General features: G+C 33.3%; 2 protein-coding genes across 9 annotated transcripts in view; both read left to right on the top strand.

Moving 5' to 3' along the window:
- Positions 1-4906: 4906 nt before the first annotated feature.
- LOC135841145 (ubiquitin-ribosomal protein eL40 fusion protein-like) lies at positions 4907-5911 on the top strand. Its single transcript, XM_065357971.1, has 3 exons — positions 4907-5066; positions 5348-5537; positions 5626-5911. The coding sequence occupies exons 2-3, from the start codon at positions 5348-5350 to the stop codon at positions 5823-5825; spliced, it is 390 nt and encodes a 129-aa protein (XP_065214043.1). The 5' UTR covers positions 4907-5066; the 3' UTR covers positions 5826-5911.
- Positions 5912-10625: 4714 nt separating this feature from the next.
- tutl (turtle) overlaps positions 10626-13254 on the top strand; it is a 327343-nt gene continuing 324714 nt past the window's right edge. For 7 of the 8 annotated variants that reach the window (XM_065357958.1, XM_065357962.1, XM_065357963.1 and 4 more), the window contains exon 1: positions 10626-11023. The gene's annotated coding sequence lies outside the window, so the exon portion shown is untranslated. The remainder of the gene's footprint in view (positions 11024-13254) is intronic. The other variant, XM_065357968.1, reaches the window with a different exon arrangement.

A 13254-nucleotide genomic window follows, 5' to 3' on the forward strand; every position in this document is an offset into this window, starting at 1 on the left:
CCTTCCTATCAAATGATATCAGTCCACGATTTTTTTTTTTTTGAAATGCGGGGTAAATGCGTAAGCGTCAGAAATCATATTGTGAAGAAGGCTTATATGATTCTTTTTTCTGGTGCATCCGTTTCGTTCACTGTCACTGCTAGCTAATAACTAATAGACAGGGGTGCTAACCGTAACCGCAAAAAACCGAAAACCAAAACCCAAACCCAAACAAGATCCATAATTTTAGCCATTTTCAAACTCAAACCCAAACTGAAAACAAAAACCGAAATTTCATAGGTTTTTTAAAAACCGTAAAAAACCAGAACGAAAATAATGAAGCAGCGTGAGTGAAACCAAAACCTAAACCGATATAATTTATTTCGGTTTTTTTCGGTTTTCAGTTTGGGTTTTATTCGGTTTTTTAAGGTTTTCTGTTGGGTTTTTTTCGGTTTTTTAAATTTTTTTGGGGAGATTTTTTCTAATTTTTGACTTTTGAGACTCGAAAGTCGAAATCCAGGGAAATTGATAAATATAATGAACTGAACCTAACAAATTGGGTCCTTGGTTGTTGCTGTTTGGGTTGTGAAGAAATTTTTTTACAAAATATGTAAAACCCAAAAAAACCGAAAACCGAAACCAAAACCGGAATTTTTGTGAGTAAAACCGAACCCAAACTGAAACCGAAATTTTGAATTTCAAAACCGAAACCGAAATCAAAACCGAAAAATGTCAACAAAAAAATTGGAGTGAAACCGTAACCTTAATTAAAATAATTAAGGTTAGCACCCCTGCTAATAGATCAATTTTCATTTTTCAATTTTTGTTTTTTTTACACGGATTTTGGATTTTTTGCAGATTTTCGAGAATCTGGATTTTGGCAGCTTTTGAAAATGGTTTTAGGATTTTACTTGAGTCTTGAAGAGAGGAGACGAGGAGAGAAGACTTCCAATGTTTTATTTTAAAAGTTTGTGGTGGAGGGTGGACTGGTGGTGGCCGCCTGGCCGGTGGGGAATGGGGATCTAAAAATAAAATCTAAAGTGTTTAAAAAAGAGATTCAAAAAACGTCCTAAAAGTAAAACCAGATTTTCGAGAATTCGAGTAAAAATAAAAATTAAAAAAACATAGGTAAGTACTTACAGTGCTCCTCCTGCTCATGTCCTGGCCTCCTGGGGTCCTGGGTCCTGCTCTCACGTCTCACCTCTCAAATCTCAATGAGTTTGTTTTTTTACACGGATTCTCAAAAATCTGGTTTTTGGAATTTTGGACGTTTTTTGAATTTTGAATTTCTTTTTTAATTTGAACACTTTTTAAATCCCCACCTCAAACGTTCAAAATCAAAACATCAGAAGTCTTCTCTCTTCAAGTAAAATTCAAAATCCATTTTCAAAAGCTACTATCCTAGATCCTAGCAGATTATCGTGGATTTTGGCAGATTTAAAATCCACGATAATCTGCTAGGGTAGTAGCTTTTGAAAATGGATTTTGAATTTTACTTGAAGAGAGAATACTTCTGATGTTTTGAACGTTTGTGGTGGGGATCTAAAAAGTGTTTAAAAAAGAGATTCAAAAAACGTCCAAAAACCAGATTTTTGAGAATCCGTGTAAAAAATCAAACCTATTTTCCTCTTTCTCTTGGAGTTTTTTTTTAGGGCCATGCCATATTCATAAACGTTACTTAGGAACTGCTCAGTCAAGTAGCGGATTTCTTTTCAATTTTTCTAGCAAGTAGCAAACGAAACGAATTGAAAATTTCATATTTTTAAAATAATATAATATTATGAATACCTACTTTAGGATCCAATCTCTCAATTTATGAATTTAATGATAGATCGCCTTTTGAAAATTCAATCACAACTGGAAAATTAACTTTAAAAAATTAAAAATCATTACTTTTAGCCAAGCAATTCCTAAGTAGGTAACGTCTATTAATTAATAGGGGTGTTCGACCGCTTCCAGAGACTTACAACTTCCAGAATTTACAGCAAAGCAGTTTTACAGCATACTGTAAAACTGCAAGTTGAGCGCTAGAACACTTTTTGACAATTCTGTAAAAGCATATTGGGCTTTTCTACAATCCGCGGGTTGCATACTCTCTGCCTGATTCTTATCAATCTGGGAGGCAAAACATTCCTCTGTGCTATTAAAAATACACGGATTTCGAAGTTTTTATGTAAAAAGTCCAACTTTTTCGATTGTTCGCGGATGCTGGTGAACTTGAATGTGGTCTCAAATTAAAGACAATGAAATTCCCTATCGATTGATGTATAATTTTCATCATTTCGCGTACAAATAACGGTTTTATGAATACTTTTATCCACCGTTTCTTCGTAATTTCAACTTTAAACTAAAAATACTCGAAATTTTGATCGAACACATAGGTATTTTAATATTGCAAAATGTTCGTAATTTCATTCTCTTTAAAATGGGTGTTTACCCAAAGCTCTACCTTTTACCGTTCGAAAGTTTTCGAAGTTTAAAGTTGCGGAAACAAGCTGCAAGCGGTAAGTATTGAACTTTGAACTAAAAATACTCGACATTTCGATCGAACACATAGGTATTTTATTATTGCAAAATGTTCGTGATTTTATTCTCTTTAAAATGGTTCTTCACCCAAAGCTGTAGCTTTTACCGTTCAAAAGATCTCGTAGTTTAAAGTTGCGGAAAGTGGTTAGTGATCAACAGTTCAACACTAACGGCCATGTAATGGCGGACGGACTAATCATACTGAATTAACCACTTTCCGCAACTTTGAACTACGAGATCTTTTGAACGGTAAAAGCTACAGCTTTGGGTGAAGAACCATTTTAAAGAGAATAAAATCACGAACATTTTGCAATAATAAAATACCTATGTGTTCGATCAAAATGTCGAGTACTTTTAGTTCAAAGTTCAATACTTACCGCTTGCAGCTTGTTTCCGCAACTTTAAACTTCGAAAACTTTCGAACGGTAAAAGGTAGAGCTTTGGGTAAGCACCCATTTTAAAGAGAATGAAATTACGAACATTTTGCAATATTAAAATACCTATGTGTTCGATCAAAATTTCGAGTATTTTTAGTTTAAAGTTGAAATTACGAAGAAACGGTGGATAAAAGTATTCATAAAACCGTTATTTGTACGCGAAATGATGAAAATTATACATCAATCGATAGGGAATTTCATTGTCTTTAATTTGAGACCACATTCAAGTTCACCAGCATCCGCGAACAATCGAAAAAGTTGGACTTTTTACATAAAAACTTCGAAATCCGTGTATTTTTAATAGCACAGAGGAATGTTTTGCCTCCCAGATTGATAAGAATCAGGCAGAGAGTATGCAACCCGCGGATTGTAGAAAAGCCCAATTGCTGGTAAAAAGCTATAACGCTGTAAATAAATTTATACGACTGTCTACTGATAATTTATCACAAAATTGTGAAAAAAAATTCATAAAATACGGCATTTTATCATTAATAAAAAAAAAAAAAAAAACGAAAATGAAAACTTTATAAAGTGGGAGAGTGAAATTACCTAATTACACCTTTAAAATTATCATTCAAAAAAGAAAAGAAATCAACACTTTGAAAAATAAGGACGTAAAAACAATTAAAGAACCATCCAACTGCTATTACAGCATTTACAGTACCTCTCGAGCTGCTGTAAAAAAGTAAGCAGAAACTTACAGTTTCTGTAAAACTGCAATTTACAGAAAACCGCTCGAACAGCATGCTGCAATTACAGCAAAACCGATCGAACACTTTTTTACGTTTTCTGTAATTTTCTGGAGGATTCTGTAACTTGCTTATGAGCGCTCGAACACCCCTAATATGACCCTAAATTTTTTCAATGATCAATGAAAATTGAAAATGAATGAGTGGATATTACGGATTAGAGATGAAAGAAATTTTTAACGGAAACTTTCTGGAAATTTATGGGGAAAATTTCTGGAAAGTGGAAACTTTAAAAAATGATGAAATTGAAAAATTCATAATTGTTGTAAATGGTGAGAAAATTCAGAAAATTGCAACAAAAAAAAGCGTTTAATTTCTGCAAAATATCAATGTATAAAAATGTTTAAAATGAAAGACAGATTTCAAAAATTTGGGAAATTTATTAGTTCTGTTTGTTCAGTTGTTGTAGGTTGTAGTAGTTCAAGTTTAGTTTTCTGTTTAAATGACATTTTTCAACTGACATTTTTTCAAAATAAGTAGAGCATTGCCTCTCTCTTATTTTGAAGAAATATAAATCATTTTTGAAAATTTAAATTTGTCATCCCTATAGATACCAGATGGAGTGGATTCGTGCTTACACTTTTATTTATGTATGAGGAATAAAATTAAATGCGATATCATTTCCTATTCTACTGAACTAAAGACTGATGACTGAAGTAAATCAAATCGTAAGACGTAAATCCTAAACATCTTTAAGTATCGATTTTTCCGAATTTCTGCAATTCATCATTTTAGCCAACCGACCATCCTACTCTGCCTAAGTGCCTACCTACAATTTGTTGAGTAGGTATTTTCATTTTTATTTTTTATGGATTTTTCATGTTTCAACTTCGAAGCTCGAATCATTTTTAGTTTATTAAAAATTTAATGCAGAGTAAAAAAATCAAACTTGAAAGTTTGAATTTAAATTAAAATCACCCAAAGGCCAAAATCTTCAGGAGGGACTCAGGAGGACGAGGAATGAATAATGTAAGTGGTCTTTTTTTATAGCCCTTAATTTTGATCCAGATAGGTATGTAAATTGTCACGTAGAATATCGCAGATGAATGAATGATGTTTGATGAATTTTGCGATGAAAAACTGAATAGGGACGTGTAGTGCCCTAGTTAGAGTAGGCGAGTTACGAGCAAGCTCTTGCAAGGAAGCAAGGACTGAGGAGCAATGAACGGCACGAATCACGAATAAAATGAACGGTTTGTCGGCTCTTAGGTATCCTGCGTGCAAAAAAAAATACGCTAAATGCATAAGTGCAGCTAGAAGAAAACTGAAGAAATTTTGTTGCACCACTATTTGTAAATTGTGATTGAGGTTTGGTTTTTCCTTGCAATCTTGCATGGTTTTGCATTTTTGAGTTAAAGTGACGTTTCACATCGAGGTAAGTTGATTTTTAATTTAGTATTTATCGAACTAATCGTATCATTATTCTATGCAAAGTAACTGAATTACTTGTGATGATCTATCAACAAGTTTTTGTATTACCATACGTATCTACATCTTGCAAAAATAATGTACACCAAGGCATGGTTATTACCCATTTAAACAAGAGTAATTAATATGCCTGATCCGAAGTTTAAAAAAAATGAATTGTTACATAAGTAATTCAATTTATGGTACCTACTGAGATTACTCGTTTAATCAACATATTTTCTTCCGCAGATGCAGATTTTCGTGAAAACCTTGACTGGTAAAACTATCACGCTCGAAGTCGAGCCTTCGGATTCGATTGAAAATGTGAAGCAAAAAATCCAAGATAAGGAAGGAATTCCTCCTGACCAGCAACGCTTGATCTTCGCCGGAAAGCAATTGGAAGATGGCAGGACTCTGTCCGATTACAATATTCAAAAAGGTATAATCATTTCCAGATATGTGTCTGATTCTTCGTTTTCAAAGTCCTGTGAATTTTATTATTGAATGTATGATTGCGTGTTCTTTAGAATCAACTCTACATCTGGTGTTGCGTTTACGTGGTGGTGTTATCGAGCCTACGCTTCAGAAGTTAGCTGAAAAGTACAATTGTGATAAGATGATTTGTCGCAAGTGTTATGCTAGACTTCACCCGCGTGCTACGAATTGCCGAAAAAAGAAGTGTGGACACACTAACAACTTACGTCCTAAGAAGAAGCTCAAGAAGTAATAAAATATTTTCACTCATGTTTAAAAATAATTAATAATATATTTTCAATCATGTTTAAAAATTAATAAAATATTTTTTTACTTTTACCAATGTTTCTCGTGTGATTATTTCGTTGTACTGAACGGTGATTACAGATGCTTACCATAATTATCTATCATCATTTTTGTTTTGTAACCGTGTTATTGCGTGAAAATTACCCTCATGCATACTGCAGTTTGTGCTACACGTTAGTAAGGAATACAAAGGTACAAAAAAAAGGTACTTGAAAGTAACGCAGGGCTGATTCGAAGTACGAGTACATTGTCTAGAAAATATAGAACGGTTGCTGGAAAGAAATTCTAATAACTGCGATGATAAGACAAATTTCATTCCGTTGGTTTCTTTCCTTATTCGCCACGAAGAAATATTTCATTTTACTTCAATATTTCAAGATGTAAAAGTTTTACGAGAGAATTCTTTTCTGAAATAGCCTATATAACTTTTTCTTTTGGCAAATAGGAAAAATAACAAATGCGAATGTATTGATTGAAAAAATATCAAACTTTTTCCAACTCATATTTACACCATGTCACCGAATGGGGTGTTGGCGATTCAGCTGAAAAAGTTGACCGTTGTAATAATTCATCGAGCAAGAGTTTGTAAGAAGTAATTTACACAAACATTGATCTGCGAAAGTCTTTACTTTTGCCGAAGAGATTTTCTGTTCAGATTATAGAAGTAAAAGCGAAGAGCAAATTTTCGGCAATTTCAATAAAATGTGTTATTTTTATGCTTTCTTTCAAGTAGGTAGGTATAGGGTACTCCTAGAATAAGAGCAGGTAAGTAGTAATGATTCAGGAATTGGCCTTCGTAGTGAATAATAAAACACTGTTCAGAAAGCTATTAAATTAAAACCGTGCTATACTTATAAATATTCGAGAAGACGACTATCAATGAATCAAAATTAGAGATATAAATGTGCTAAAGAAATTTCAAGCTGAAAATGCAATATAACATTACAGGATGCTGTATGTTTTTTCTATTCTAATAATTAGAGAAATAAAACATGACATTTCTGGAAAATTGTCTGAAGTTTCCCAATTTCACAGGTTATTTCAAATTAGTACAAAAGGAACCAATTAAGCATATCATAAAGTGAACTTTGCTGAATAGAGTTCGTGTACCTACTACCTATCTACCTACCTACCTACCTAATTGCTTTTCCACTGATTCGAATTCAATAGCTTTCAAATGAAAACATCATTTTTTTAATCGATTTTTTTCTCTTAGTATAGATTTCTGATTTTTTGATCGGTTAATGGCCATCAAAAAAAACTAAACAAAATAAACAAAAAATTGAAGGGTAATTTTCTTCTTTACATTTGCATTTTTGCATGAAGGAGAAGTAGGTAATGACAGTTGTAGAGAATCTTGCATTTCAAACTTATTTTTCAAAAAGCAAAAAACATGAAAATTGACAACTTTTTATTTTTAACGAATCTATTGAATGTCCAACTCACTCGTGGGAACTTGCAAACACAGTTTTTCCTTTAAAATATAAAAAAATGGATTTTGAATACTCATACGATGAACATCAACTCCTTGTCTAACAAGAAATTGAAAGAGATAGAAGTGTTTTATTCTAGTAAGTATGTAATGTATGTACCTACATTATTAAGAATAAAGTATCCCTACTGCCTGAAAAGTTCTTGACCTGGACATAGGTAAATCGAAAAAGCATTTATCTACAATATGTAGGTACATCATCAGTCGTCACTTCATCAGCCAAAATTTCAGTTTGGTAAATTTTTAAAAATCAAATTTTATCCAAAAATGGTAAAAACAATTCAAAATTTTACTTTATTGACGTACGAAACTGAAAATTGGCATGTAGGTATGTACCTCATTTTCAAATTTTCAAATCGATTTAAATTGGTTTTGAACTGTTTTGAGCAGGTTTGGCGCCTCTAGCAAATTTTTAAAAGATATTTAAATAAAATTTTACTCAACAGAAATATTTTTAAAAATCCAGATTTTCAAAAAGTGACATTAAAATTGTTTAAATTAATTTCAGAACGTATATAAATTGCGGTAGGTGTCCGTTAGCGACCCACTTGATTGATACTTAAAAACACTCGAATAACACTAACGATAATAGGTTACTTATACCTGTACATACATCATAGGTAGGTACTAGGTACAGGGTGGCCAGAAATATCGGGTACCCCTAAAAAAGTTTTCTAACTAAACACTTCGGTTGGTCACAGTGAATGATAATAATGATAACACATGATTGGTTGTTGGACTGGAGAGATAACATTCCACCAATCATATGCATCTATTTCACGTTGCCAACCTATATTTTTAATGAAAAACTTTCTTAGGGGTACCCGATATTTCTGGCCATCCTGTAGGTACTAGGTAGGTACATACAATTTTTCTAAGATCGATTTCTGCCTGTTTGAAATCACCGTATTCCTCTCCAGGCTCTCCAGCGTTTGAGAAACCGATTTTGGTAAATTGGTGTGTTTGGTTGAGTACATCACTTACAATTGCGTTGAAAGCATTATTATATATTAGGTGCTGAAGTTCATTTCTCACGAGATTTTAAAACATTTTTTGGGACACTAGACTAGAATTTCCAAAAAATTGCTCAAGGCTGCGATTTGAAAGAGTGTTGAAATCAGAAAGCAGAGTACCTAAGTGAATTTCAGTTCAGCTTTACGAATTACGATTGTATTTGGTAAAATGTTGCGGAAATTCCAAGATTAAAATATCCATGCTGGTGGCTCCAGAACTGCTCGAAACGTTTCAAAACCGTTTTCAATCGATTTAATAGGTCGAAAATAAATATAGCTGGAGGCTTTGAAATGGTTTGAAACCACCTCCCATCGAATCCTTGGGTTAAAATTGTGGTAAGTATGAAGTAAATTTTAGCTTTCTAGCTTCATTAGGTGAGTAAGACTTTATGAAAGATTTTCCTTGAAAAAAAGGTATTATAAAAGTAACTTTTTCAAAATTTTAGTTACCTAGAAAATATTTTTTTTTTAAATCTCAAGAATTTCAAGTGTCCAACTCTCGCTTTCAGCAAAGAAATATAAAAACTCTTGACAGTTGACAAATCTGCCAAAAATTCTCGTTTCTTGAATTCTTGCCAAACATTGATAATACCTACATAATAGAAGTTTCCAGCTTTTTGCCAAAAATGTCTAAAAAAGCCTTTCTGGCAAAAGTGCTGTACGTAGTCTCACACTCAGTCAAAAATAAAGTCTTGTTTTCTGCAAAAAATTGCTTTAAAATGTTGCTTTTTTCATTTGCAAAAAAAATTCAAATTCCAAAAAATTCAAATTTTTTCCCAAAAAATGCGAAAAAATATCGCTTTTTTAACCAAACGTTGCAAATTAATCACACTTCTTATTTTTTCTGAAATTGACAAAGATCGAGTTACAATTCGAATGTTTTGTTTCTCAATTTTCTAACATGAAGTTCAATAATTGCAATCTTATTATTTGTGTTTTTTTTCTTAATTGAAATTTTTTGTTTACCTTTTAGTTGTTTTTTCAAATTTTTTACGAAAGTTACATTTTTTTTTTTTTTTTGGAAAAAATTGAGTAAGAGTAAGAGCTTTGGCGTGGCCTTTTTTTTGCTTGTTAAATTTCGTGGCACGTTTGAAAAATTTACTCTCCCATCCCTGTCCTGGAGATTGCAGAACTACAGGTACGGTACCTATATATGTAGGTAGGTCTAGGTACTTTAAATTGTTCGAAACTGTATAGTGTTTTCAATTAGATTCGAAAAATAGAAAACAGAGTAGATTAAGTGTCTGTCATACCAAATTTCAGCTTTCCTAGTCAATTTAGTAAAATTTTGATCTATTCCCATTTTTTGATGTATTTTTTTCAAAAATGAAGATCTTAATTCAGTAAGTACATAATATAGATATGTATCTATGTGTGGCCATGCTTCCAGCAGCCAGCACTGGGATCAATCATTGAAATCCTAGGTTATAAGGAGAATTCACAAGATTCCTTGGCAACATAAACGAAGTTCTTCAAGTTCATTTCATTTCATTTTATGACGTACCTACCTAACCTATTATGAGATCTATTATGGCTGTTAGACTGTTTTACTTAGGTAAGTATGTCCTCAATCGACAATCATTATGCCAAAAATGCTCTTTTATATAGGTACTATTCATTCTTACATTACCTACCAGAGTAGTATACCTGACAAACATTACTCTTTCTTCCATTTACTCGTTTGTCCAACACAAAATCTCTCCAAAGTCCGAAGGCATCTCTCAACTTTCTCAAAAAAAAAAAAAATGAATGAGTTAAATGAAAACATCTCTAGCTGAATCTTTACTTATGCTGATGAAGTGATGACTGATGAGTGATGCTTTTGTACAAGTCATTTGCTTACGTAAGAAAATGACGTTGTCGGTTGACATTAATATCATAGGATAATGATAAAGGATTTCAAAAAAGCACTGCTGAAATCAGAAATGATCCAAGTAGAAGTACGTATCGAAAGCTAGGTAATTAGCAAGTTCATTTTCATTGCTTATTTCTGCATTTTTTTGTCATATTCATATTCATTCTCATCCCGATACAATACAAAAGAAAATAAAAATTACCAACGATCAACCCGATCATCTAATTAGCTAATAGCTAATAAATTATAAATTAATGCAAAAAAATAAAATAATTTGCAAGAAACAATAACTGAAACTCTATGCAAGTAAACTCCAGCATCGGAGTATTGAGTTCCCCCACCTCAGCGCAACCAGTGACGTCACGCGTTCCGAAGAAGACCCTCTGATGCTTCCCTTTCATTTTCTTTTTCACGTTGCTGTATGATTGTTTATTTTGTGTACGAATGTGAAGCGGTTCGCTGATGTTGTCGAGTGTCGCGTTTAATTTCATGTATTTTTTTCACGTTTGTGCGTTTATCTTTTCGTATTCGTAATTTATAATATTATTTGGTGCGATCCTGTGATTTTTTGCTCAAATACCGGTGTGTGTGCAAGTTTAGTGCTTTCTTTTGTGTGCGTTTTCTCTTGATCGGAATTTCCAACTTGTGCACGTTATTGTGTTTGATTTTGCCATACAAAGGCCGCTCGGTTTTATCATTTTCGTGTTTGGAGCGTCCATTCTGTACTTATCTACGATTTGGATTTGGATAATGCTCTCTGTCTTGTTACTGCTGGTGGAATAATTGTGAGTATTGCATTTGGTTTTCGTGTTTCTTTCATGTTCGTACTAGTTTTATTTGGTATTTTCGTATTCGGTATTGTATTTCGTAGGCATAATATAACATGAAATGAACGTAGTGTAATTCAACGGTCAGTTTGTTGTTACTGGACCGCATTTTTACTCGGCTAGTTTCTATTAGAGAAACCCTTGCTACTTAGTTGCAAGTACACATAGTAACGATTCGAGCATATTATTTTCAAGTACGCAGTGGTCTCCAAAACGTATAGTTTTTGGATGTTTCGGCGAGTGTTTCGAAATCTCGAAGTACATAATTAATATTACGTATAAATTATCAAATATCTTGTCATTTTACATCATTCTTTGCAAGTTTGTATCGTGGATTCGTGGAAGGTGAGCTATGGTTTCACCGGCATCGACAACAGCTGACATTTTGATAACGATTTGTCGATTTATACATTGAAAATCGTGTTCCGATTTTTGCCCCAAAAAAAAACGATTTTGTGTTATGGGAGTACAGGGTGTCGAAAAAACCGCGAAACGTCTGTTGTTTTTTGTTTTGTTGTGAAAGAAACTGGCGTGATTAGAAAGGGGTTGTTGTTGTTGTTATTATTTGTTCGTTTATTTGAGATGTGTGAATGGTGTCAATAGGAAAGACTGCAGCGAATTTAGAAAAAAATGATGTGTTTTGTCGAATTTGAATGAGTTGAAGTACCTAACTATTGCATTGTAGTGTTCTTAAAAGAGCCACCTTGGCGGGTTGGTTGCATTTTATTATTTCTTCGATGACATTTGCTTCATTGTACTACCGAATCTTTTCATACAATAGGTACATAATACGTCCCCCATCCCCATCGTATGAACTTGTTACGATGGACTTGAAATAGTGTTTAGAGTGCGAAAAAAACAACGAAGTAGGTATTGCACCAAATAATATGTGTATTTTTCGAAAACTTTGACCAAGTTCACTTTAGTCCTCCTCATTTCTTCGTTGCCCTTATTTGACAAAATGGGGTTGTGCCATCACACTCGCTATGAGTGATTTTCTGTGGAAATGTGTATGTGTATATGTAAGTAGAAGCAAGTTTATTCGCTCGAAGATCTGTTCCATTAGAATAATATTACAGATTTTCAAAAAAAACCTCCGCTCTCTTCACGTAAGCCAATTTACGTACCCATACTGAATTTTTATAAAAATTGTTTTTCAATGGGTAGAGAGAGAGACTGAAGGGAAGGAGATCGATTATTGCATATAGTAGGTAATTAGTTGTTTAAGGTTTTTCTGATCATAATTTGATTTTGAAGAGAGGGATTTGAAATTTTCGTTCGATGATTTCTTCGTTAAATGAAAGAATATTTTTCTCCTGATCATTTTCTTTGTTGAGTGGATGGAATTGAATTTTTATCTAAGGATATCAGTCACATTTTCTCGCTCTCCTATACTTCTAACAAGGGAACTCTCCGATCTGAATGAAACTTGGACTGGTGGAAAAAGGACTTCAAAAAAACTTCATCCCCCAATTTTCTGCTGCTGAAGTTGATTTTTCGATTTTTGACGAGTGTTTGAAGTTTTGTGTGCACACAGGAAAAATTGTACTGTAAATTCGAAAAATGACCGTTTCTCCACACCACATGAACTTCAGCAGCTGAAATTTTGGCCGAAGAGTCTAAGCTTGATATCTAATCGACTAATACTACCGCCAGCCAGATCAGGAATTATCATCAGAAATCGAATTTTTTGTCCATCTGGTGGTTTATAAATATGCCACTGAAAAATTTGAAAAATCAGTAAATTAAGCTTATCTAATGAAATTCAGGGGCTCAAATTTTGGTCGAACAGTCTGTGTCGAATACCAAATCGACTCGTATCATCATTGGCTGGATCCGGCCATCCGTTCAGAAAACAAAATTTCTTACTCTTTTCTCATGTTACGTGTGAATTTGAAAAATGACCGTTTCTCCACACTACATGAACTTCAGCAGCTGAAATTTTGGCCAAAGGGTCTATGCTTGATACCTAATCGACTAATACTACCGCCGGCCGGATCAGGAATTATTATCAGAAATCGAATTTTTTCACATAACATGAAAAAAAGTAATAAAAAATACACAAAACTCCGAACGCTCGCCAAAAATCGAAAAATCAACTTCAGCAGCTGAAAATTGGAAGATGGGGGGTTTTTGAGGTCCTCTTTCCCCCAGTCCAAGTTGCATTCAAATCGAAGATTATCATGTGG

This window comes from Planococcus citri, chromosome 3 (assembly GCF_950023065.1).
Source record: "Planococcus citri chromosome 3, ihPlaCitr1.1, whole genome shotgun sequence".
NCBI lineage: Eukaryota > Metazoa > Arthropoda > Insecta > Hemiptera > Pseudococcidae > Planococcus > Planococcus citri.

Coding starts and splice junctions, on each gene's coding strand:
- LOC135841145 (XM_065357971.1), top strand. CDS start 5,348: ATGCAGATTTTCGTGAAAACCTTGACTGGTAAAACTATCACGCTCGAA. Junction 5,538..5,625: donor CGATTACAATATTCAAAAAG/GTATAATCATTT, acceptor CGTGTTCTTTAG/AATCAACTCTACATCTGGTG.